This window comes from Corythoichthys intestinalis, chromosome 3 (assembly GCF_030265065.1).
Source record: "Corythoichthys intestinalis isolate RoL2023-P3 chromosome 3, ASM3026506v1, whole genome shotgun sequence".
NCBI lineage: Eukaryota > Metazoa > Chordata > Actinopteri > Syngnathiformes > Syngnathidae > Corythoichthys > Corythoichthys intestinalis.
The window spans coordinates 50641163-50668756 of NC_080397.1; the positions used below are offsets into that span (position 1 = coordinate 50641163).

Sequence of the window (27594 nt, forward strand, 5' to 3'; positions counted from 1 at the left end):
GGGTGATGCCGGCTGAAGTGCCGAAGTCATGTTATAAATGTTGCCATTAACATAGGGAACAAGCGTTGAGCAATGCTTACAAATTGTTTGAATTTTCTTTTTCAATATTTTCTCTCCCTCCGCATTGAAGTCCACGGGGAAACCGAAATGTTGCCACAACGCAGATTTGAAAGAAGCCGGTGCTTCCTCAAAATTCGGTCTCTCCACTCCTCCGCTCGCCATAGCTTTTTGTTTTCTTTCTTGTTTCACTTTCACTTCGCTCGTAAGCGAAAGAGGGCGTTACTCGGCTTCTACTAGTAAGATGCTACATGTACTCCATTACATTTACTTGAGTAACTTTTTGAGAAAAATGTACTTCTAAGAGTAGTTTTACGAGCTATAATTTTTACTTTTACTTGAGTAGATTTGTGAAGAAAAAAACGCTACCCTTACTCCGCTACTTTGGGCTACACAAGAGTCGTTACATTTAGCACTACCAATTTCACCAATGAGACGTCGCAACAATAATCACATGACTGCACTTCACCAATCTGACGCAAGCTTGCCGTTTTATGATCACGCTAGCCTTTTCAATCATGTGGCGTCTTTAAAGCATCGTAAAGAATGAAGTACTTGATATAGGCTGCTGCCATCAAAATGAATCCAAATCGCGGATTTAAACCTCTCTCTGTTTTTATTTGGCGCCGATTGACCACGGAAAATCGGTGATATGATCCTTTTAATTTCATTACAATAACTATGAAGAAACTATTTACTATTCAAACTAGGAACGATTTTCTCCACTGGAGGGCACTCATGCTCTTTGAACGAATAAAGCTTCACTTCTTTTTTTTTTTCTCTTGCCGGAATTAACTGTTTTTTGGGGAGGTTAATGTACAGTATCATTATAACAACAGTTCATACAGATAAGTTTGTGCTAAGAGAAAAAAAAAAGATTTGTTTGAAAAAAGTAATAATAATGAGTAGGGCTCTTAAAATTATCGCGTTAACGGGCAGTAATTAATTTTTTAAATTTAGCACGTTAAAATATTTGACGCAATTAACACACATGCCCCACTCAATCAGATTAAAATGACAGCAGTGTCATGTCCACTTGTTACTTGTGTTTTTTGTCTCCCTCTGCTGGCGCTTGGGTGCAACTGATTTTATGCACCATGAGCATTGTGTAATTACTGACATCAACAATGGCGAGCTACTAGTTTATTTTTTGATTGAAAATTTTACAAATTTTATTAAAACGAAAACATTAAGAGGGGTTTTACTGTAAAATTTCTATAACTTGTACTAACATTTATCTTTTAAGAACTACAAGTCTTTCTATCCATGGATCGCTTTAACAGAATGTTAATGTTAATGCCATCTTGTTGATTTATTCTTATAATAAACAAATACAGTACTTATGTACAGTATGTTGAATGCATATATCCGTCTTTTGCCTTATCTTTCCATTCCAACAATAATCTACAGAAAAATATGGCATATTTTATAGATGGTTTGAATTGCGATTAATTACGATTAATTAATTTTTAAGCTGTGATTAACTCGATTAAAAAATTTTAATCATTTGACAGCCCTAATAATAAGCAGTTACTCATTACTTGAGTATTCTTTTCACTGGAAACTGTTTTACTTGTACTTTAGTACATTTTTTGGATGACTACTTCTAATTTTACTTGAGTACCGTAATTTTCGCACTGTAAGGCGCACCTGACTTTAAGCCGCCACCCACCATACAGTAGGGCAAATAAGTATTTAGTCAACCACCAATTGTGCAAGTTCTCCTACTTGAAAAGATTAGAGAGGCCTGTAATTGTTAACATGGGTAAACCTCAATCATTAGAGACAGAATGTGGAGGGGAAAAAAACCCAGAAAATATCATTGTTTGATTTTTAAAGAATTTATTTCCAAATTAGAGTGGAAAATGAGTATTTGGTCACCTACAAACAAGCAAGATTTCTGGCTGTCAAAGAGGTCTAACTCTTCTAACGAGATCTAACGAGGCTCTACTCGTTACTTGTATTCATGGCACCTGTTTTAAATCATTATCAGTATAAAAGACACCTGTCCACAATCTCAGTCAGTCACACTGCAAACTCCACTATGGCCAAGACCACAGAGCTGTCGAAGGACACCAGAGACAAAATTGTAGACCTGCACCAGGCTGGGAAGACTGAATCTGCAATAGGTAAAACGCTTGGTGTAAAGAAATCAACTGTGGGAGCAATTATTAGAAAATGGAAGACATACAAGACCACTGATAATCTCCCTTGATCTGGGGCTCCTTGCAAGATCTCACCACGTAGCATCAAAATGATCACAAGAACGGTGAGCAAAAATCCCAGAACCACACGGGGGGAACGAGTGAATGACCTACAGAGAGCCGGGACCACAGTAACAAAGGCTACTATCAGGGACACGAATCCTGCACTGCCAGACGTGTCCCCCTGCTGAGGCCGGTACACGTCCAGGCCCGTTTGCGGTTCGCTAGAGAGCATTTGGATGATCCAGAAGAGGACTCGGAGAATGTGTTATGGTCAGATGAAACCAAAATAGAACTTTTTGGTAGAAACACAGGTTCTCATGTTTGGAGGAGAAAGAATACGGAATTGCATCCGAAGAACACCATACCCACTGTGAAACATGGGGGTGGAAACATCATGCTTTGAGGCGGTTTTTCTGCAAAGGGACCAGGACTACTGATCTGTGTAATGGAAAGAATGAATGGGGCCATGTATCGATTTTGAGTGAAAATTTCCTTCCATCTGCAAGAGCATTGAAGATGAGACGTGGCTGAGCATTACAATGATCCCAAAAACACAGCCAGGGCAACAAAGGAGTGGCTTCATAAGAAGCATTTCAAGGTCCTGGAGTGGCCTAGCCAGTCTCCGGATCTCAACCTCATAGAAAATCTGTGGAGGGAGTTAAAAGTCCATGTTGACCAACGACAGCCCCAAAACATCACTGCTCTAGAGGAGCTCTGCATGGAGGAATGGGCCAAAATACTAGCAACAGTGTGTGAAAAGCTTGTGAAGACTTACAGAAACCATTTGGCCTCTGTTATTGCCAACAAAGGGTACATAACAAAGTATTGAGATGAACTTTTGGTATTGACCAAATACTTATTTTCCACCATGATTTGCAAATAAATTCTTTTTAAAAAATCAAACAATGTGATTTTCTGGGTCTTTTTTTCCCCAAATTCTGTCTCTCACGGTTGAGGTTTACCCATGTTGACAATTACAGGCCTCTCTAATATTTTCAAGTGGGAGAACTTGCACAATTAGTGGTTGACTAAATACTCATTTGCCCCACTGTATGTGACACGAAAAGGGCATTTGTTCGTAGACAAGCCGCACTGGACTATAAGTCACAGCTGTCATCACTGTATTATGGGATTTTTACACCAAAGACATGAACCGGCAACACTTTATTTGACAGTGGCATTATATGACTGTCATAAGACCAAATGAACCACCATGGAGCTTTGAACTAATTGGCTGCAAAGCTTCATTGCTTCAAGAAGCTTCATTTGGCCATCACTACTCTCTTGGAGGAAACAGTCAACCTCTGCTGCCACCTGCTGTAAACACTGTTGTCGTCCAACATGCCTCCTAGCATGCATTGCAGTGCGACAGATGTAAATAACAATTAAAATTCACGTTCCTTGCTATGACCAAAAATATCTAATTTTCTCTTTAAAGACTTAAAAGTGTAAAAAATAAAAACCTTTGAATAGCTTGTCCACTTTATTGACCACTGTACCTAAAAGAGTTCAGATAAAGGAACAGCACTGTTGCAATTGGCAGGTATGAAATCCACGCTGTATGTCTCACCTTGTGTATTAGCAGCCATCACCTCCACTTGCGTCTGGTTACTTGGCAAAGAGGACTTGCTTTCGTGTGCAAACACGGCCACATCATGCTTTTTCATGCTGTCTTTAGTCACGTCTGACTGGATGTCACTCTCCACGGTGGTTACTGCAGCACCTTAGGGGTTGTGGGGAGAATAAAATGAATAAAATTCATTTTAATGTGTATTAACATTCACTGCCATTGAAAGCAAGCCAATGAGTTAAGGCAGTGGTTCTCAAAAGTGTGCTACGAGTAGCACCAGTGGTACATGGGCTCCCTCTAGTGATATGAAAAAGATGACTGCATGACTACAGTGCATTTATGTATGGGGCGCAGTTTGTAAAGCAGCACACACTGAAAATTACGACAATATTTTCTCACATTTATCGCCACACAGTGTTTAAAATGGTGTGAAATTTTTAAAGTCTTTTTTTTTTGTTGCACATTTACAACATTATTTAGCAACTTAAATATTTATTTTTAAATAAGAAGTTTCGGAAATGATTGTTTAAATCCAGAACTAAATATTTAATTTAAATCTTGTATTTATATCCTAAATGTTGAATCAGGAAACGGTCGGGACTAAATATTTAGCTTAATATGCAAATTCACATGACTGGAGACCGGAAGTAACAAAATAAAAGCTGGTGGAGCAGCTCAGACTGTCTGTTTGCGTTGCTTGAAATTGAATAAAACCTACTCAACGGTGGCAGTCTGCTCTTGGACATGAGTCATTGTGATAATAACAATATTAAGGTAAAATACATATTTAGGAGAAACTATTTAAAGAGTATTTTGCGTGCTCCAGCTTTTATTTTGTTACTTCTGGTCTCCAGTCATGTGAATTTGCATATTAACCCATCAGTGTTATTTGTCCATTTTCTGGCTTTTGTTTTTTTCTGTGTTTCATCAAAGACAAAGCATTGGAAAAATTATACTAGGGAGTTAATATTTCCCCAGGATAGTAAAAAACATGTAAAGATCAAAATGGCACCATGCTGCAATTTCTAACTTACTGCAAACAGGTTGGGTGATTCGCACTAAATTCTTGCAATAATGCCATGTTCTGGCTCATTGACTCCCATTGACTATTATGCATTTTCCGTGATCACTCATGCAGTCGCTTCTTTGGCGACTCAAAAACATGGAAATAGAGTAATTTGTGTGTTGAGAGGCTTAACACCCAAAAGCCACTAGGAGTTAATACTGCTATTAATGTCCATAGGGGGCATTAAAAAAATAAATAAATAAATAAAACCAATATATGTGTAGATAGGTCTAATGCCAATGAACATTTTTGAGTGGTTGAAAGTGAAAAAAAATATTCAGAAATGACTTAGTTATCACACTTCAAAGAAAAAGCCATACTTTGGACAAAATCACTAGAATGTAGTTAAAATAACGCCCACGGGTTAAGCTAAATATTTAGTTCCAACCGTTTCCAGATTTAGCATTTAGGATATAGGATATAAATTTAAGATTTAAATTAAATATTTAGTTCTGGATTTAAAGATTCAGGTCCAAAACTTCTTATTTAAAAATGAATATTTAGGTTGCTAAATAATGTTGTAAATGTGCAAAATAAAGTGACTAAAAATTTCACATCACGTTTTCAAAACTGTGTGGTGCTAAATGTGAGAAAATGTTGCCGTAATTTTCAGCATGTGCTGCTTTACCCACCCCCTATACTTCACAGTGGGTATGAGGTGCTTTTCAGTATGCGCATCTTTCGTGGCACGCCAGACCCACTTAGAGTGTTTGTTGCCAAAAAGCTCAATCTTGGTCTTATCTGACCAAAGCACACAGGACTGTCAGTGATGCTGTGGGGCTGTTTCGCTTCCAAAGGCCCTGGGAACCTTGTTAGGGTGCATGGCATCATGAATGCTTTGAAATACCAGGACATTTTAAATCAAAATCTGTTCCCCTCTGCCCGAAAGCTGAAGATGGGTAGTCACTGGGTCTTTCAGCAAGACAATGACCCTAAACATATGGCCAAATCTACACAGAAATGGTTCACCAGACACAAAATCAAGTTCCTCCCATGGCCATCTCAGTCCCCAGACCTTGTTTTGTTGACAAAAGGGGGTTATACAAAGTATTAACACCAGGGGGGCTAATAATTGTGACACACATTATTTGATGTCAAATAATTATTTCTTTATGTGGGATTCCCCCCCCCCACTGAATAAATACACTTGTATTGAAGGTTGGATTTTTCTTTTTTTCCAGTAAGGTCCCATATTATTTGGAAAAAAAAAATATTAGAAACTAAAAAACATCTTAACCAGGGGTCCCAATAATTATGGAGGGCGCTGTATCATGTAAATAAGGTTGCTTAAAAATGGTGGGGAGAATTTGAGCATCATGAAAAGTTGGTAGTGTTATGTCCCTACTGTTTCTATGCAAACAGACACTCTTCTGTGTATATCTGCTTTACCTTGTTTCTTCAAGATGTTCTTGGCCGAGGTAAGATTGGAAGAGTGGCTCATGTCTGCTGACGCCTTGAGGGACGTGTTTGCCGCGGTGCCATCCACCTGTATGGCATCGTTGTCCGCCTTGTCCACCTGTCCATGTTTTAGCAGTTAAAAAGTTGCTGAGGTGAATTGGTTACCTGGTTGGGAAGGGAGGAGCTTGGTAACCTTCTTTTGGGCTTCCAGTTTGGTGGCAGTCACACGCTCATCACACAACTCCTTCTGGGAGAGGAGCTGCGAGTTACACTGCGTCCTACAGACGCATAAATACATGTTAACACAATATTTGATGAATGTTTCTATTGTAATCGGATGCCAGAAAAAACAGAATCCGCAGCAGATTTCTACTGCAGCCTTGGGTTTAAATGAGTTTCTTACATGTCATACGTGAGTTTGTCATTGAGGGTTTTGACATTGTTCTGGCAAGCCTGTAGCGCCTTCTCAAGCTTCTCCAACTCTTTGGTCTTCTCATTTAGTTGGTCTGCCAACACAAAAGCGGCGTTAAATGCACAAATCAGATGCACAAAAACATCCAAAATAACGAGCACATACACTGCTGGCCAAAAGTATTGGCACCCCTGCAATTCTGTCAGGTAATTCTAAATTTCTCCAAGAAAATGAATGCAATTACAAATGCTTTGGTAGTATTATCTTCATTTATTTTGCTTGCAATGTAAAAACACAAAAAGAGAATGGGAAAGGAAATAAATCATGATCATTTTACACAAAACTCCAAAAAATGGGCCAGACAAAAGTATTGGCACCCTCAGCCTATTACTTGGTAGCACAACCGTTAGAGAAAATAACTGCGTACAACTGCTTCCGGTATCCATCGATGAGTTTCTTACAATGCTCTGCTGGAATTTTAGACCATTGTTCTTTGGCTAACTGCTCCAGGTCTCTCAGATTTTAAGGGTGCCTTCTCCAAATTGCCATTTTCATATCTCTCCACAGGTGTTCTATAGGATTCTGGTCTAGACTCATTGCTGGCCACTTTAGAAGTCCCCAGTGCTTTCTCTCAAACCATTTTCTAGTGCTTTTTGAAGTGTGTTTTGGGTCATTGTCGTGCTGGAAGACCCATGACCTCTGAGGGAGACCCAGCTTTCTCACACTGGGACCTACATTATGCTGCAAAATTTGTTGGTAGTCTTCAGACTTCATAATGCCATGCACACGGACAAGCAGTCCAGTGCCAGAGGCAGCAAAACATACCCAAAACATCAGGGAACCTCCACCATGTTTGTGGGGACCGTGTTTTCTCTGAAGACCTCGTTTTTTTTCCTGTAAAGTCTATGTTGATGCATTTTCCTAAAAAGCTCTACTTTTGTCTCGTCTGACCAGAGAACATTCTTCCAAAACGTTTTTGGCTTTCTCAGGTAAGCTCCGGCCTGGCTTTTTTATGCCTCTGGGTCTGAAGTGGGGTCTTCCTGGGTATCCTGCCATAGAGTCCCTTTTTATTCAGACGCCGACAGATAGTACGGGTTGACACGGTTGTACCCTCGACTGCAGGACAGCTTGAACTTGTTTGGATGTTAGTTGAGGTTCTTTATCCACCCTTCGCACAATCTTTCGTTGAAATCTCTCGTCTATTTTTCTTTTCCGTCCACATCTAGGGAGGTTAGCCACAGTGCCATGGGCTTTACACTTATTGATGACACTGCGCACGGTAGACACAGGAGCATTCAGGTCTTTGGTGATGGACTTGTCGCCTTGAGATTGCCCATGCTTCCTCACAATCTTGCTTCTAAAGTCCTCAGACAGTTTTTTGTTCTTCCTTCTTTTATCCATGCTCAATGTGGTAAACACAAGGACACAGGACAGAGGATGAGTCAACTTTAATACATTTTAACTGGCTGCAAGTGTGATTTAGTTATTGCCACCACCTGTTATGTCCCATCAGTAGGTAACAGGTGCTGTTAATTACGCAAATTAAAGAAGCATCACATGATTTTTCAAAGGGTGCCAATACTTTTGCCAGGCCCAGTTTTGGAGTTTTGTGTAAAATGATTTTTTTTTTCTTAGCAAGCCTTAGTTTTACATCTCCTAAAATTTATTCTGCAACGCATTAAATGTTCCTAAACCGATTACTCGATTATTCGAACTAACTAGTTAATAGATTAATAGACTACTAAAATAATCAATTGCTGCAACCCTACAGGGGTCCACAATATAAATGGCCCAGACGTACTTTTAAAACCACCAGGGCTACCAGAATGCTCCAACCACTGGCCCGTTGGGGCCAGTAAAAATAATCAATTTACATCAATTCCCAATGGTTCCTTGTTTTCACGAAGTTACACTATCCCGATCAAAGACAACCTTACCCCGGTAATACAGGTAGTCCCAGGGTTACGACGTACCCGACTTATGTGATTTCGACATGTTATTCAAGCAAATTGTTATTTTTCGTGATCGATATCAATAACTGACACATTGACCTGGGCCAGTGGTTTTGATAGTGGGCCCAGTGAACTTCTAATTTCCCTTATTGTCTACCCCTGCCTGTACATTTCATTAGACTCGTCAAGCGTCGATATACACGAAAGTATCCTTTCCATTTTATCCATATATGACGACTAAAGATGTCCCGATCTATCGGGATGCCGATCGATGGGGTCCGATCACGTCATTTTCAAAGTATCGGAATCGGCAAAAAAATATCGGACATGCCTTTTTTTAATATATATATATTTTTTAATTGAATCGTTTTCTAATTGTATTTAACGTTACAGAAAATGTTTTACACTCATCCAGAGTCTTTAGTTTTGGCTTAAAATAGGGCTATCAAATTTATCGTGTTAGCGGTGGTAATTAATTTTTTTTAAATTAATCACGTTAAAATATTTAACGCAATTACCGCATGCGCTGCACGACCCACTCACACATTGTCGCGTTCAAACTATAATGGCGCTGTTTTATCTATATATAGAGGTTAAATGCAGCGTAAAATGAGTAGAGTGTATTTTGGCAGTCGCTGGAGCCTTTTTTTAATTGGCTAAAGCCTTAAAATCCCTCTCCCAACAATTAGATATATCGTGAGAAGCAATGTGGGGAAGCAAGGTAGTGGTTGATCTTTTTCTTAACACCCTATGTTATTTCCCAACGCAGAGAAGATATATCAATTGGTGCCAGTACGCACAGTCATGGTTGCACTTCCCATCATGCGTTTGGGCAGAACAGTTAAATGGCTACAGTATCATTTACTGAAAGCTCAACAAATACACTAGATGGCAATATTTAGTCACAATATACAAAGTCACATTTATCCTCTAAGAATTACAAGTTTTTCCATCCGTGGATCCCTCAAGTAGAAAGGATGTTAATTATGTAAATGCCATCTTGAGGATTTATTGTCATAATAAACAAATGCGTTACTTATGTACTGTATGTTGAATGTATATATTCGTCCGAGTTTTATTCATTTTTTTCTTAATGCATTGCCAAAATGTATATGAAAAATCGGGAAAAATTATCGGGAATGATTGGAATTGAATCGGGAGCAAAAAAAAAAGCAATCGGATCGGGAAATATCAGGATCGGCAGATACTCAATCCAAAACGATCGGGGTCGGATCGGGAGCAAAAAAACATGATCGGAACAACCCTAATGACGACCGTTAATCCCCCACCTGCATTTTAATCCAATACATTGTTGTGGATAGCAAGGTGTCTGATGGCTAGAAATCCGAGCAGTTCTTAAACGCAACACAAGAAATACCTTGCTCGCCTGCACATGACTGAGAACCTTCAACCCACGCCTTCCTACCGCAATTCTGCCCGAAGACGTCCGCGTGCTGTTAACAAGGCTGAGTGTCCTTCAAAATACCGGACAGGTGGGCTCTTTAATGTTATAAATCATTTATTATAATCATTTATTAAAAAATAAAAAACCAAAGCGATATTGGCTAATTTCTGACGATCTCTCACGGCACACACACCAGTTAAAAAACATTGTTTTAGGGAACTATTTCAAGATTAGTACATTTAAAGACCGCGGAATAAAGTAATAAAATGGCTACCCTTCAGTTCCTGTATGGTTTTGGTGCCAGTGGAGACTTTCTGTTCCAGTGTTGCCTGTGAAACAACAAAAACCAAGAGGGTTGAGTTATCAAAGCGATGAAATCTATTAGATGGGTGTTGTACCTTCTCCTGGCTGCAGGTGTTCTGGGCTGCCTCCAGCTGTTTCTTATGGAGTATCTGAATGTGAGCAGTCTCATCTTTCTGCTTCTGGATTATGTTCTGGAACTCGTATCGCTGTACCTCGGCCGCCCCGCGCTCAAGTGCTCCATCACGCACTTGGACCTCAAGTTCATACAGTTTAGCCTGTGGTCAAGAAACCCATTGATGTATTGGGATTAATAGACCTTCACATGAAGCTGCACCAAAGCTTAATTTCAATTAGGGCTGTCAAAAGTATCGCGTTAACAGGCGGTAATTAATTTAATTAATCACATTAAAATATTTGACGAATTTAACGCACATGCCCCGCTCAAACAGATTTCAAATGAAAGCACAGTATAATGTTCACTTGTTACTTGTGTTTTTTGGTGTTTTGTCGCCCTCTGCTGGCGCTTGGGTGCGACTGATTTTATGGGTTTCAGCACAATGAGCATTGTGTAATTATTGACATCAACGATGGCGAGCTACTAGTTTATTTTTTGATTGAACATTTTACAAATTTTATTAAAACGAAAACATGAAGAGGGGTTTAATTAGGGCTGTCAAACGATTAAAATTTTTAATCGAGTTAATTACAGCTTAAAAATTAATTAATCGTAATTAATCGCAATTAATCGCAATTCAAACCATCTATAAAATATGCCATATTTTTCTGTAAATTATATATATATATTCTGTAAAATAAATTGTTGGAATGGAAAGATAAGACACAAGATGGATATATACATTCAACATACGGTACATAAAGACTGTAGTGGGCATTTCACTCTACTCTCATTTAAATCTGTCTATGCTGTACTCACTCCGAAGCGTCTACTTTTTCCAAAGCTAGACAGCTAGTGAACGACGCCTTAATAATTAGACTTCCTTTTTCATCTGATTTATTAATAAAATGGCCTCAAACCATTGTCTTCTTTAGACAGTTGTAAAACTACAAAAAGTACACATGCATTGCATTAGCAACAACGTCAGCTTAGCACGCTATACAGGTTCACTAAACATAAACAAAAAGTGTCTCATACAAAAAATATAACATTTCGCTTACTAACATAATATGTACATTCTTTACAACAACCATACTTACGGACAAATCTTGTCCAAGGATCATGTAAGCACAACATTATCAGCCCGAGACGTCGTGCAGCCATAATGAACTGGCAAGAAAACAATAAACCATGTCGCAAAGCGACCATAAGAGTTCGCTGTTGGACAGCACAAAAAGCCTTGCTGTAAAACTTACCAAAAGGCAGAATACTTTCTGAGCGGGACATGTGCGTTAATTGCGTCAAATATTTTAACGTGATTAATTTAAAAAATTAATTACCGCACGTTAACGCGATAATTTTGACAGCCCTAGTTTTAATATAAAATTTCTATAACATTTATCTTTTAAGACCTACAAGTCTTTCTATCCATGGATCGCTTTAACAGAATGTTAATGTTAATGCCATCTTGTAGATGTATTGCTATAATAAACAAATACAGTACTTATGTACAGTATGTTGAATGTATATATCCGTCTTGTGTCTTATCTTTCCATTCCAACAATAATTTACAGAAAAATATGGCATATTTTATAGATGGTTTGAATTACGATTAATTACGATTAATTCGCTTTTAAGCTGTAATTAACTCGATTAAAAATTGTAATCATTTGACAGCCCTAATTTCAATATGACTTGTGGAAAACCAAGCATTGACTGCTCTCAGTTTGAACAAGAGTTTAACTGGGTATACATTATTCTACATACAGTTGAAATTTAGGTGCACTGAGCAAAAAACACACATTTAATATTTTGTCTCACTGTATAAAGTATATAGTGACTATTTCTCGCCTGTTTCAGGTCAGTCAGTCAGTCAGTCAGGATTACAAATATTTTTTAATGTTGTTAAATGCCATAATCAGAGATGGATAGAGTAGCCAAAATTTTAATGAATTAAAATCGTATTACTGAAGTATAAGTAATCATCTTAAAAAATGTTCTCAAGTACAAGTAAATAAGTGCACTGGTACCTCTACACACGAAGTTACCGGTAATTCGTTCCAGGACCTTGTTTGTAAATCGAAATGGTCGTATGTCGAGCAGGATTTTCCCATATGAATACATTATAATTCCATTAATTCGTTTCACAGCCCAAAACCTACACTAAATTCTCAATAAATACTGATGCTAGTATTGAAAATATCAATTACAAAGAGCAAAACAAATAAATTATGAATAAAAATCGGAATAAAAATATAATAAAAGCAATAACAAAAACATTACCTTAACCGATTTGCTCCCGAAAACGCATAAATACGTTCTATTTTTAATTGTTTCAGTGTCCCAAAGACGTATTTCTCCGTCTTTTACGTTTTTTTTTTCACAAAGACATCTCTAGGTTCTGATGCGACTTAGCTCAAAGGCACAATGCTGAAATTCCATTTTAAAGACATAAAACTGGCCACTGGAGGGGAGTAGCACATTTTGTAAGACCCGCAACCGAATTCAACGGAACGAATGGCCAGGCCGCGCAGCCGGGGTGCCGGTGGAAGACGACCGAATCGACAACCAGGACGCCAGGCGCGGGAAGTCCTAGCAGGACGACCGGGACCACCAGTGCAGCGGACGATGCCGTTGAGTCCATGCTGCTCGCCGAGCGGAGCCCGCGCCGCCGTGCTCGGCCGCTTGCGTCCCCCGCTACCCTCCAGTGTCCCATGACTCAGCCGGAAACTGGCACAGCCAAACCAGTCCCCCCCCCCAGAAACACAACATGCCTCACACAAGTTCACCAGGCGAACTCCGCCACGAGGCAGTGGTCACCACAAAAGAAAGACTAAAAAAAAATCCATCTTCATGAGACAGGCAGCGATTTTTGTGTATTTGTTACACTTATAAATGTTAGAATGATCAGGCCGTTGTGGATGAACACCGTGTAGCACACGTCTTTACTCTCACTACTTTACACTGCGCCGCACACATCAACCAAACATATATTCCCCGCAGACCCAGACATGACATGTCAAACAAGGACGTGCTTCCCAGGGCGAACCAAGCACACCAGCACGGACTCAACGGCATCGTCCGCTGCACTGGTGGTCCCGGTCGTCCTGCTCGGTCGTCCAACTCCTAGCATCCCGGGCGTCCTCCCGGTTGTTCTGCTCGGTCGTCTGCCGCCTGGCCTCCTGGTCGTCCATTCGGTCGTCTTCCGCCGGCGCCCCGGCCATTCCTTCCGTTGAACCGAGTTGCGGGTCTTACCAAATGCGCTACTGCCTTCCATTGGCCAGTTTCATTGCTTTACTCCATTGGCCAGTTTCATTGCTTTAAAATGGTTTTTCAGCATTGTGCTTTGGAGCCAAGCTGCATCAGAACCTAGAGATGTCTCTTATGAAAAAAACGTAAGCCGTGTAAATACGTCTTTGAGACACTGAAGCACTTAAAAATAGAACGTATTTATACGTTTTTGGGAGCAAATGAGTTAAGCTACGTGTGGACATGGCCTTAGATTATTGCTTTGTGACACTGACTTTGTATTATTATTATTATCAAGCCACTTTTTAATCATTTTGGCAGTTGTTTGGTGGTAGTTTAAATTATATGTCTGTGTCAATGGCAGCCAAAGAGTTCACTATCGCTATTGCTCAAGACACGAAAACGCCTCAGCTGTTAAGCACTGCAGACAGGAAATTTGCATTAAATAACATATGCTCCTTGGAGTAGGTACCGGGAAAAAGTTACCTGGAGCTCGAGGTTACGCGAGCCGGACACCCAGTAGTTGAAGCCCAGGAGAAGGATGCAAGCGACAAGGGCGCAGATTATTAAAGGCGGAGATCTTCCTCCACGCCATCCGTTGACCAGACCACCCATAGCTTACCTGCAATCACACCACGGACATTTTTTATAAACTTTTAGAATTAAGTCAGTATCACAGATATAGAGCCGGGTGGTACACCGAAATTTTACCGTTACCAAAATTCTTCACGATGACCGACATAATTTTGACCACTTCGGGAAATTTGGTAATTTAATAAAACAAGAAAATATAGTCTTTTCATCCCGCTTTGACTCTGTTGTTCGGTTATGTTCATTCCCCTTTAAGTAAGCAGTCAGTGTGCTTACGTATGATGTAACGTGATTATCAGAAAATAAAACAAACAGAAGCCTGTTAGGCTAATGCTAGCGGCTAACGCTACAAGCAAACGTGATGGAGTCTGACTAAAGGGAGCTTCGCCAAATTTTCACCCGACATTAAGTAGACTCTTTCGGCTTTCACCCGCTGTCTTCCCTGGTTCTCAAGATTTCTGGAGAGGGTGCTTTCAGTGATTTCTACTGGTAGCCAGGCCACCGGATAGTGCTAGCGGCTAACGCTACAAATGAACGTGATGGAGTCGGATAGCGGCTCTAACCTTGTCAAAAAAGCTGAACTTAATGAGTGGATTAGGCACGGACTGCATCTTGCAATCAGTATGTCGCGTTTTTTTGTATCTCTGTGTGTATGTGTGATTTCTCTGATACCTTTAATGATGGTAAAGCATTCTGCATAAAGTATAATCCAACAGTGAAGCCTATAATATGACCGTTTTATAGCCACAGCTATTTTTCTGTATGTGCTCACTTTATTCTGTGTCATTACTGCCATAAAAAAATCTTAAATGTTTCATTAGCATAAGAGCAATATAGCTTTAATGTAGTTGCGTCTGTGCGTGTATCTATTAAAAAAATGCTCTGGGGGAAAAAAAAACTGAAACCTTGAAGTACACACTTGTGTTGAGTAATTAGCTATTAACAATAAGTTGTCTGTTTGAAGTGTACTGTTCAAGCTGTATGTCATTTGTGTTACAATGACATGTTTGCACAGTTGTCGTATTGATTTTTATAATGTTCTACATCAGGGGTGTCCAAACTTTTTGCAAAGGGGGCCAGATTTGGCGTGGTAAAAATGTGGGGGGCCGACCTTGGCTGACGTCCTTTACGTAGAACAATATATTTAAGGAAAAATTAGCAAGCCATTCAGTGTGTCACATTTGCTTTATTATTTTTTTAATGAATCATTTCAATAATCTCGTAACTAGCCTTTGCGGCATTCTCTTTCGACTCTCGGGCTCTTGCGAAATACTACTGCTGTAAAATTAAACTAGCTTCAAGTTGCTTCAATTTCTCGCTGGGTATCTTCCCTGTAATCTTGTCATACATGTGAGCGTGTCTTGTTTGGTAATATCGCCTCATTGAAATCTTTAAAAACAGCGACTGTCTCTTTGCAAATAAGGCAAGGCACAGTTGTTGTGTATTTTACTGAAGAAATAGTCCAATTTCCATCTATCCTTGAAGCGTCGGCTTTTTTTGTTATCACCGTTTTAGAAAATTTGGAAGTAGAGGGTCACACGGAGTAATGTTGCTTAGCCCTTAAATACCTGCAACATGAAGCAATTATCAGAGAAGCCCAAAATTTGAAAAATAGGTCCTAATGAAACCTTTTTTTTTTAAATTTATGGAAAGAAAAGTCAAAATGAATATGTGTAATAAGCGCTCTAATGTTAACCCATGCTAAATCATGTTTTTTTCTCATGGAACCTGCAGATGCATGTGTTGACTTGCATCCATATATATATATTTTTTTTTTTCAAAAATAAATGTCAAAATTCTAAATTAGTCTGAAAATCATGAAATTTTAGGTGTCTCAAATGTGATACATTTGGCAATAAAGGTTTAAAGTGCTGCTGCCTTTTAGTGGGTAAACGAGGAGCAGCATTTCGTGTGTAAACTACTTCATATGCTGGTTGCAGTACTGCTGACCAATTTATTAAGTCTGTGTGTCGGCCAGATGTTATTGATTTTATGACAGAGGGTGGGGGCCGGAAGAATTTTGAACACGGGCCGCATTTGGCCCCCGGGCCGGACTTTGGACATGGCAGTTCTACATTGTTCATGTCATACAAGCTGTTATAAAATTCATACTTGAATTCTTATTGTTTACAAGATTTTTTAATATACTTAATGTTTAGACTACATGTACAATTGTTAAATTCAAAGTTGGTAAATAAATCAACGAGAAACAGCTCATTTGTATTTTAAGCATTGATTCCGATTTTCAAATTATATAACAGTCCGCTTGGGCGAATTTATTGTCATTTATCGTTATCGAGGTAAATCTGCTCAATTTACCGTGATAAGTGCTTAAGGTCATATCGCCCAGTCTTAACAGATGACCAAATGTGGTACCCACCAGCCATCTCAAACAAGCGTTGTTTGCTGCCTGCGATAACACCATGTTACAGGAAATAAATAAAATGTTGTTCCTGACTTGTAATCATTTTATCTGTGTTTCTTGGGGCCAAAATAAATGAAAAAGCTCCACTACAAAAGGTAAAAGTTTGGTTTTAGCTCCTTTAAATCAGGGCTAAAAACGCTTTTGTTTAGCACTGCATATCCATAACTGTCTATATATTTCAATCTAACTGCTTTCTATTCTTCTTGTGCTTATCTCCGTTGCTGATTTCAATGATTATTAGTAGTAGTAGTTTTTGTTTTATTTTTATTTATTTATTTTTATTCTGTGATTAAATGCGATCTTTTGTCTTGGTTTTTACGTTGTGTTGATTTAAATGTGATTTTTATGGTCTTCATGTGATGTAAAGCACTTTGAATTGCCTTGTGTTGAATTGTGCTATATAAATAAATTTGCCTTGCCTTTTGCTAAAATTAGAGGCTATATTCAAAATGTCCGATTTTACGTCTTAGTTATGCAAGAAATATTTGTTAAATGGCATTTTTTTGTGTTTCAGGTCAAACCAAGTCTATAATATAAGGAGGAAAATGTACATAAGGCGGAAAACACAGCCAAAACTGAAAAAGTCGTTTCTGCTCTTGCACTCTTCTTTAAAAGAAACTGCAGTATTTTAAGCCAAAACAACAGTTGTGTTTGATAGAACAATATGTCTATATGCCGCCATAGCAGATTCATGGTGCATTAAGCCCTTTTACCCTGGAAACCCCAGTTTATAGACATCATGCAACCGCTTTTGTTTCAACCACGCCATAAAAAGAAGTTATTATTAGAGATGTTCGATCACGTCATTTTTAAAGTATCGGAATCGGCAAAAAAATATCGAACATGCCTTTTTTTAATATATATATATTTTTTAATTAAATCGTTTTCTAATTGTATTTAATGTTACAGACATATTATGTTACACTCATCCAGAGTTAGTTTTGGCTTAAGGTAGGGTTATCAAATTTATCCCGATAATGGCGGTAATTTTTTTTTTTTTTTAATGTATCACGTTAAAATATTTAACGCAATTAATGCATGCGCTGCACGACCCACTCACACATTGTCGCGCTCAATCTGTAATGGTGCCATTTTACCTATATAGAGCGCTAAAAGGCAGCGTAATATGAGTAGAGTGAAGTTTGGAAGCCTTTGGAGCCTTTTTTTAATTGGCTAAAGCCTTACACTCCCTCTCCCTACGATTAGAAATGTCGTGGGAAGTAATGTGGGGAAGCAAAGTAGTAATTGATCTTTTTCTTAACACCCTATGTTATTTCCCAACGCAGAGAAGATATATCAATTGGTAGCACTACGCACAGTCATGGTTACACTTCCCATCATGCATTTGGGCATGGCTACAGTATCATTTACTGAAAGCTCAACAAATACACTAGATGGCAATATTTAGTCACAATATACAAAGTCACATTTGTCCTTTAAGAATTACAAGTCTATCCGTGGATCCCTCTCACAGAAAGAATGTTAATAATGTAAATGCCATCTTGAGGATTTTTTGTCATAATAAACAAATACAGTACTTATGTACTGTATGTTGAATGTATATAATCGTCTGAGTTTTATTCATTTTTTTTCTTAATGCATTGCCAAAATGTATATGATCGGGAAAAATTATCGGGAATGATTGGAATTGAATCGGGAGCAAAAAAAAGCAATTGGATCGGGAAATATCGGGATCGGCAGATACTCAAACTAAAACGATCGGGATCGGATCGGGAGCAAAAAAACATGGTCGGAACAACCCTAGTTATTATATTCATTATTGAAAAAGTATGTCATTTTTAGCTTAGAATCATTAATTGATGTCTATTATTTTGTTTAAAAAAAACAGAAACTTTAAAAAAAAATTCACTCGAATATTTTAAACTTTTAAACAAATTACGTCACAATGAAAAAAATGGTGTCTGTAAAAAAAAAAAAAAAAATTTGTTCAAAAGTGCAACTCTTTAGCATTCAGAAACACTAAAAGAAACAAATAAAAACATTGTAGTGGTCAGTAAATGTTACTTTTATAGAGCAAGTGCAGGGAAATATATCAATATCATCACATCACACACATCACATCGTATTTAGTAGCACCACCTCTGACTTTTATGACAGATTGCACTCTCTGAGGCATGGACTTGATGAGTATTCTTCATCAATTTGGTGCCAACTCTCTTTGATTGCAGTTGCCAGATCATCCTTGCAGGTCTTAGCCTTGCTGTGGACCTTTTTTTTTTCAATTTCCACCACAGGTTTCCAATAGGGTTGAAATCTGGACTATTTGCAGGCCATGCCATTGACTGAATGAGTCTTTCTCCAAGGAATGCTTTAACAGTTTTAGCTCTGTGGCATGATGCATTGTCATCTTGGAAAATGACAAACATATTTTCAATTGAAGGGATAAGAAAGCTGTCTAAAATATCAATGTAAACTTGAGCATTTATTGAAGATATAACCACAGCCATCTCCCCAGTGCCTTTGCCTGACATGCAGCCCCATATCCTCAAGGACTGAGGGAATTTTGAGGTTTTCTTCAAGCAGTCGTCTTAGTAAATCTCACTGGAACAGCACCAATCAAAACTTCCAGCATCATCACCTTGTCCAATGCAGATTTTTGACTCATCACTGAAAGTAACCTTCATCTAGTCATTCACAGTCCATGATTTCCTCTCATTAGCCCATTGCAGTCTTGTTCTTTTCTGTTTAAGTGTCAATGATGGTTTCCTTTTAGCTCTCCTGTATGAAAATCCCATTTCTTTATGCGATTTTGCACATTTCTATCACATACCTTGACTCCATTTTTCCTCCCATTTCTTCTTCATTTGTCTTGTTGTACATATTCTATTTTCAAGACATTTGGCCTTTAGTTGTTTGTCATGACGTTTGGATGTCTTCCTCGGTCTACCAGTACGCTTAACTTTGTACTTGGTCCAGATTTTTGATACAGCTGACTGTGAACAGCACATATCCTTGCCAACCATACGTGTAGTGTTAGTTTCTTCAAGAAGTTTGGTAATCCTCTCCTTGGTCTCAAGAGACACCTCTTTTGTTGGACTCATGATTCTTGTGAATCCACTTGGTCCAGCAGCCCTCTAAAATGTGATAACAGTACTGTTTTTAACTGCTGACTAGCGAGCAGATCTAATCTGAGGCAGGAGCCCAATTAAGGAAAGGAAATTGACTGGGTGTGTCTGTATTTTCTACTCAAAATGGAGTGATTCCAGGTTTTTTTCTTCAGAATTGAGTGATTCTATATTTATTTCCCTGCACTTGCTCTATAAAAGTAACATTTACTGACAACCACAATGTTTTTTCATTCATTTATTTTAGTGTTTGTGAATGCCAAGGAGTTGCACTTTTAATCCTTAGATGCACAAGTTACTGGACCCTACACTCTTCTATAAGTGGGTAAAAAATGACCCATACTAGAACCAATTTGTTTTTATGCCATTTTGGTGAAGAATTATCACTTATAACTTGTATTAATTAGTATTATATTTAGGGCCACACAAGAATGATTTCATGCTTGTAATATCTTTATGATTAGAAAGAAAAAAAAACAGAACAGCAATAGACTTCATCCTTCCTTGTATTTTATCATCAATGATGAAGAGCTCCCATGCATCTTTTTGGTGAGACAGTGGTGCTAAGCCCTTGTGGAGGCACTAACCGATTTCTGAGGATATTGTGGCTCTGTGTTCTGCCCTGGGTGTTCGGTAATTCTCTCTGGTAAGAGCCCTACCAACTCATTCTGTTGGCCATGATTTGGACACTTTGTTCTTTAGAGGACACATAAGTGGAATCTTATGAGTCAGATTGATCCTGTTCAGTTGGATTTCCAGGTGGACAACTGCCACCTGGACAATAGTCTGGGTCATCATCATCAGAAATTTCGGACACTTGAGTCCAACCCCGTCACTGCCTCTCCATCATCCAACATCTTCAGGACCATTTCAGCTGTAAATCTAGCACAAATCCGATTTTTTCGTGTTTTTCCAACTGGACCGAACGGGAAAAGTCGCATGAAAGTGGACAATTTTCAAATTCGATCCAGGTCACTTTCGTATGTGGTTAAAATCCCATCCGGCCACATTTTTCCAGAATGTGGCTGCGGTCGGAACTGTCAAGTCCCCCAAATTGGAATTCATGCAGCAATTAACAGCAATTAAAATTCTCTATGCTTCAATGCTCCTGCGCATGCGGCCCAGTTTGCTCAGCGCATCTCGGACTGCGAATTACAGCGCATGTGTGATACTTGATCAGGCTCAATGGACAAAGGCAGTCTGAACGGTTACGTCAAAAAAACACATATGACAAAAAATCGGAATTGTGCATTAGGACCCGCGGTATGAACCTAGCCTTAGTTAGCTAGCTAGTTATGAAGTAGGTTAATTTGTTGATGAATAATAATAAAGAGTGACAAGAGTCATGAAAGACACACACACAAAATACTATAGACCAGGGGTGTCCAAACTTTTTGCAAAGGGGGCCAGATTTGGTGTGATAAAAATGTGGGGGGCCGACCTTGGCTGACGTCCTTTACGTAGAACAATATATTTCAGCAAATATTAGCAAGCCATTCTGTGTGTCACATTTGCTTTATTTATTTATTTATTTATTTTATTAATAATTTCAACATTCTTGCAACTAGCCTTTGTGGCGTTCTCTTTCGACTCTCGGGCTCTTGCGAAATACTGCTGCTGTGAAATTATACTAGCTTCAAGTTGCTTACATTTCTCACTGTGTATCTTCCCTGCAATCTTGTCGTACATGTCAGCGTGTCTTGTTTGGTAATATCGCCTCACATTGAACTCTTTAATTGTCAATAGAGGGCAAAAAATACAAATAAAAAAATAAAAACTATATGTATGGATAGCTCTGAAGCCACTGAATCATTTTGAGGGGTTGAATGTAAAAAAATATTCAGAAATGACTTAGTTATCGCACCTCAAAACATTTACAATTATTGTAAACAATTGTATGTTTAGGGGTATTATACACAAAAACGGCCATTGCCAAAAATGGGCATGGATAAAAAAAAATCTGTTATTATAACTCTTTGACCTTTTCAAGGCTCTAATAGTGTGATATGAAATTTTCCAATTCAGTTTTGTTTTATACATATATATCCAACATAGTTTTGGTCGTAGCACAGTACTCCTTTAATTGTCAATAGAGGGCAAAAAAGTACAAATAAAAAATAAAAACTATATGTGAATAGATAGCTCTGATGCCACTGAACATTTTGAGGGGTTGAATGTAAAAAAATATTCAGAAATAACTTAGTTATCACACTTAAAAAACGTTTACAATTTTTGTAAAATTTGTATGATGCGTCATATATTTTTTTTGCTAACACAAGGGTTAAAAACAGCGACTGTCTCTTTGCAAATGAGGCAGACACAGTTGTTGCGTATTTTATTGAAGAAATAGTCCAATTTCCACCTATTCTTGAAGCGTCGGCCGTCGCAGTCAATTTTTTTTTTTTTTTTTATTATCGCCATTTTAGAAAATTGAAAGTAAAGGATCACAAGGGGTAATGTTGCTTAGAGTGCTGCTGCCTTTTAGTGGGTAAATGAGAAGCAGCATTTAGTGTGTAAGCTACTTCTTATTCTGGTAGCAGTACTGCTGACCAATTTATTAAGTCTTTGAGTGGGCCCCACGTTATTGATTTTATGACAGAGGCTGGGGGCCGGATGAAATTTGACCACGGGCCGCATTTGGCCCCCGGGCCGGACTTTGGGCTTGTCTGCTATAGACCCTACTCACCGACGTCACAGAATGACGTGTCGCTGTATCCGGCCGCCATATTGTCCGTCTCTGTTTAGCCCTATTCTCAATGGTTTCCAGGGATTCCCCTATATTCAACAGATTGTGGCGCACCGCCACACTAAAATAAAAGCCGCCACGCCTGGCAAATGATGTATTTTATTTATTTATTTTTTAAAAATAATAATAATTTAGGGCCGCTTCAAACTAGCGGCAGCCGGGTGGGAGGAGTTCAGCGGACACCTATTCATTGTGTATTGTAGCCTAATGTTCGTAACAATGCAGGCCCAACCTTAAGAGACGCAAGGGGAACGAGTAGGAAGAATGGGGGAACGAGCGAGATAGCGAGAGATAGCTGTCGCATGTCGTAGCAGCCCGCTGTTATTTTGTTATTGTTTTTCTTCATTATTGTTGCAACAATAAAGTGGTTAAGCAAATACAGACTTCTCTTCTTCTTCCCCATATCCGGGGCATTACAATAGTTAGGATCGGACTTTTCGGCGAAAGTGAACTTTGACTGAACTTGCGCGGAGAGGCGGGGCCCAAAATAAAGCCTTGCTCTATTTTCAGAGCGTTGGTCACAGTAAAATATTTATTAGTTCAAGCAGAGTAAACTGATACATATTCACAGTATTCACGGTACAAGGACGTCATTTCCGTGTCCATCGATTGGTAAGAAAAGGCTGTTTGTACGAGTGACGTGTGGGCGCTCCCGTCAGGGGGGACATTTCACGTGGAGTGGCTATTTTTCGGCACAACACCGGCGCGCCAACTTCAGACAATTACGGCTGACGAAACTTTGACAAATGCGCTTCCCCCCCACCCAAATTTCGCGAGCTCTGGGACACTCGAAAAATGACTTATACCTCTCCTTGCTAAGTTAAGGGTACCTCAATGTGCCTTTGTTTGGAAATTTAGTTCACGAACAACGGGGAAAAAACTATTCACCTTCTCACCGAATCAAGTAAAACTCTTCCCCAGAATTCCCCCAGTCCTGTAAATGGGTCAGTTGACAGAAGGACTGTTATTGTTGTGGTAATGTAGTACTTATGAGGGTCAAATAAAAAGGAAAAAGGAGGGCTACGATGGCGGTCTGCAACCCGCGGCTCTCGGGCCGCATGCGGCTCTTTAGCGCTGCTTCGGAGCTTTTTTTTTTTTTTTTTTTTTTTTTTTTTTTTTTTAATGGAAAAAGATGGGGGAGGGAAATATATTTTTTGTTTTAATAGGATTTCTAGGAGGACAAACATGACACAAACATTCTTTCAATTCATTAATATTGTAATGAAGTCAAACTTGTGGTGGCATCGTACAACAGAGTAGACACGTGGTGCGTCATTCTCTATAGGATCCACTGCAGGGAAAATAAACATTTAATCATGAAGGCTAATTATGTATTTCTAGCCAACTTAGTCATTTCTATAGTAGGCTAGTATAGCTAGCATCGAAAATTATAAGGCTTGTACAAGGCTTTTAATGTTTTGCGGCTCCAGACATACTGTATAAGTTTGTTTTTATTTTTGGGTCAAATATGGCTCTTTCAACAGTTTGGGTTGCCAACCCTGAGTCACTACGAGATGTAAGTCGTACTATTGCTACGAGAAAAAAAGTCGCATTATTACATAGGGTAACGTAGCTGAGAGCTAAACATTAGCCTAGCTAATGAAATATTTCAAATATATCTTTGTTATGGTTCTTCTTGGGGGAAAAAATGAGAAAGAAAAAAATTCGCCGTGGCACGACATGGTGAGGCTGTCCGACTGATGCAACCCACCACCACAGCTTCAAAAAATCCTAGGGGAAACACTGGTTTCAATTAGTCGTTCAATTTATAGAGCAATTTATGGAAGCCCCAGTGCTTTCAGACGCTGTAAACTCATTGGATGCGTTGCATAAAAGGCGTTATGTGGAAAAGCTTCAGTCTATCCATTCGCCAGATCCATATTTGATGCCTAAATCGATATTTTTCGACCTCTCTGCCTGACATCTGCTACCCTGATATCTACAACTATCTTTTCCACAGAAACTTGGCCTGTTCTCACGAAACTTTGAAAAACATTAAGAGCAGCACTCTAAGCAACATTACCCTGTATGATTTCTAAAATGGCGACAATCAAAAAAATAAAAAAAGTTGACTGCGATGGCCGACGCTTCAAGGATAGGTGGATATTGGACTATTTCGTCAATAAAACACGCAACAACTGTGTCTGCCTCATTTGCAAAGAGACAGTCGCTGTTTTCAAAGAGTTCGATGTGACGCAATATTACTAAACAAGACACGCTGACATGTACGACAACCAGTGACGTGCGGTCAGGGGAGGCAGGTGAGGCAGAGCCTCACAAAAAAATAATTATAGCATCAAATTTATATTAATATTTGTCCATTGCTCTTTATGTATGACTCATTTCAAACATTTTCTATAGTCAAAATCGCTGAATTTGCCCATTTCCTGTTCAAATAAAGAAATGAAACGAGAGGTGCGGCAGCAACGAGTAAAGCCTCACCTCTGATTGCGCAATCCTTAACAAACTGGGTTGATACATGGAATTGGAGCGTGCTGGTTGCCGTACATCTGCATGTCGCCATTATAATGTTTCCAGATACGTTTATTTGACCTGATTTTCCTCAGTCTGGCTAATGTCTTTAACCCTTAAAGTTTAATGTTTGTTAGTAACATATTTAGTTTTGCTGATGGGAAATAAAACCGCAGTGAAAAGGTGCAGGTTGCGGCAGATAGTACTCTGCCGCACTGCAAGGGGGCGTACGTGAAACTGGACTTTCCGTTAAAAGTGGACGCGGTTAACACAACGCCGGAGCTAAAAGGTTTGCTTCAAACTACGGGACAGAGGATAACTCGCGCTTTTCAAACGGACTGGTACACCCGAAAAGACTGGCTATGTGGCTGCCCTTCGAAAAATCGCCTTTGCTGCTTTCCCTGCCTTTTCTTCTCAACTTGTGCCAATGTCTGGACTAACACGAGATATTGTGACATTAAAAAACTACCACGAAGCCTCAGCAAACATGAGAACTCGACCACTCACATTCAAAGCCTGTTTGCTTTAAAAACTTTTGGAAGCTCAAGGATCGATTTGGCTTTGACGAACAGCGGAAGCTCAACGGTAGCATCCAGAACGCAAAGGTAAAGAGTTTGAAATACCTCATTAATGCAACCTGCATCCTAGCTAAACAGGAGTTAACATTTCGTGGTAACGATGAGCGTGTAGCTCTTCTAAACGTGGCATATATGTAGAACGATTACATGGTTTTGCTGAGAAAGATGAAAGGTTAGCTAGACATTTGGACACATCCACTGTGTTTTCTGGCTTGTCAAATAGAACACAGAACGATCTAATTGAAGCAATCCTCTCCATTGAGGCGGAGAGATTTTTTTTAAAGTAAAGGAAAATAAGGAGGACTTTTACTAAAAGGGCGTACGTTTGCATAGGGACGGTAGGGACATAACACTACCAACCTTTCAGCATGCTAAAATTGTCCCTACCAACTTTTAAGCAACCTTAACTTTTTTGCATGATACAATGTTCAGTTATAAAGAGAATTTAGATCTTTCAATAGTTCCATATGTTGTAAGGATAGAATTGACCCTACCATTATTAAGTGAATTATTTTCACTATGTTTGTTTGCTAATAAAAACCAGACATTTATTCAGGAAGTTTTCAAAATGTTTCTTTAGTATTTTTTGAAAACAAAGGTTTGAATCGAACAGTGTATCATCTGAACCAATGCACGTAAAAGTTATTATCAGTAGATAAGGATTTATTTTGCATTGATCATTTTGCCTATTAATTAATTAGGTTCATATACTTGAGAAATGTGGCCCTTTGCCCCCTTCATCCAATCTGTTTGGTCTAATTAATGTCCCGTCCCCAGCAAAAAGTGTACCTACATGCAGGTTATGCTGTTATATCGTCCCTACGAATGTTGAGACCAAACCTATGCCCTTCCAAAGTAACGCCGATTTTTGTGGTGAAGGACAGGCGCAAGACCACAAACAGTTTTCATTTCAATCTTATTTTAAAAAATTAAAAAAAAAAAAAGAGCTTAGACCAAGAAAAATACAATAAAATATTTAAAAACTAATTCTAATTCTTTGTTTTTCTTTTCACACTTTTTGTTTAGCAATATGTAATAAATTGATTAAAGTTTCAGAATTAAAAGTTTTAAAAACAACTGAATATTTCACTAAAGGTCAGAATTGAATTCTGTGGTTTTGTACACCAGGGTGTAGAGCAAATGCATGTTATTTTCTTACTTTTACGTATCGATAATATGTACCGTGTGTGCGTGTTTTGTGAAGAATGCTGATGAGATATGAAATAACCAGTAGCCAATTGAATAAGCTACCCTTTTTGGTTTATATATTTGGAAATCTGACACTAAAGGAGTCAGTGCCTCACCAACCATGAACCTCACCGCACGTCACTGACGACAACATTACAGGGAAGATACGCAGCGAGAAATTATAGCAACTGGAAGCTAGTTTAATTTAACAGCAGCAGTATTTCGCAAGAGCCCGAGTGTCGAAAGAGAACGCCACAAAAACGAGACTGTTGAAATTATGAATTTAAAAAAATAATAAAGCAAATGTGACATACAGAAGGGCTTGCTAACATTCGTTTAAATATATTGTTCTATGTAAATCAGCCAAGGTAGCCCCCCGCATTTTTACCACACCAAATCTGGCCCCCTTTGCAAAAGGTTTGGACACACCTGTTTAACTGATGATCCGTAGACGAGGCCAGCTTTTTTCACTTGGTACCAGCTAAATATTATTCAAAATGTAATGATGGTGGAATAAATAAGCATCTTGAATTTGAAACTGTATGTTGTCGGCGATTAGCCTTGCAATGATCTTAATTGTGGTTGTCAGCACAAAACCCTCTAAATATATATTAAATGCACCTTACCAGATATAAAATGACTACTACATAATCCGTGGTAATCGTTTGGAGCCCAGTTTTCTCGTCGAATTGCAGCAGTCCATCTCGCTCTCCTTTCCGGGTCTCTCGGAATACGGTAGAACTTCAAGTCTCTCCGTCTATCTTCTCTATTATT

The 27594-nt window shown here is 38.8% G+C and overlaps 1 protein-coding gene across 5 annotated transcripts in view; it reads right to left on the reverse strand.

Annotated features, from left to right (window-relative positions):
• golm1 (golgi membrane protein 1) overlaps nt 1–27594 on the reverse strand; it is a 35449-nt gene that overhangs the window by 6148 nt on the left and 1707 nt on the right. For 4 of the 5 annotated variants that reach the window (XM_057831989.1, XM_057831993.1, XM_057831991.1 and 1 more), the window contains exons 2-8: nt 14221–14356; nt 10466–10645; nt 10342–10396; nt 6702–6804; nt 6492–6576; nt 6290–6416; nt 3835–3987 (exon numbers count right to left, since the gene is read on the reverse strand). In XM_057831989.1, the coding sequence (XP_057687972.1) occupies nt 3835–3987; nt 6290–6416; nt 6492–6576; nt 6702–6804; nt 10342–10396; nt 10466–10645; nt 14221–14349 (832 nt within the window). In that variant the 5' untranslated portion in view covers nt 14350–14356. The remainder of the gene's footprint in view (nt 1–3834; nt 3988–6289; nt 6417–6491; nt 6577–6701; nt 6805–10341; nt 10397–10465; nt 10646–14220; nt 14357–27594) is intronic. The other variant, XM_057831994.1, reaches the window with a different exon arrangement.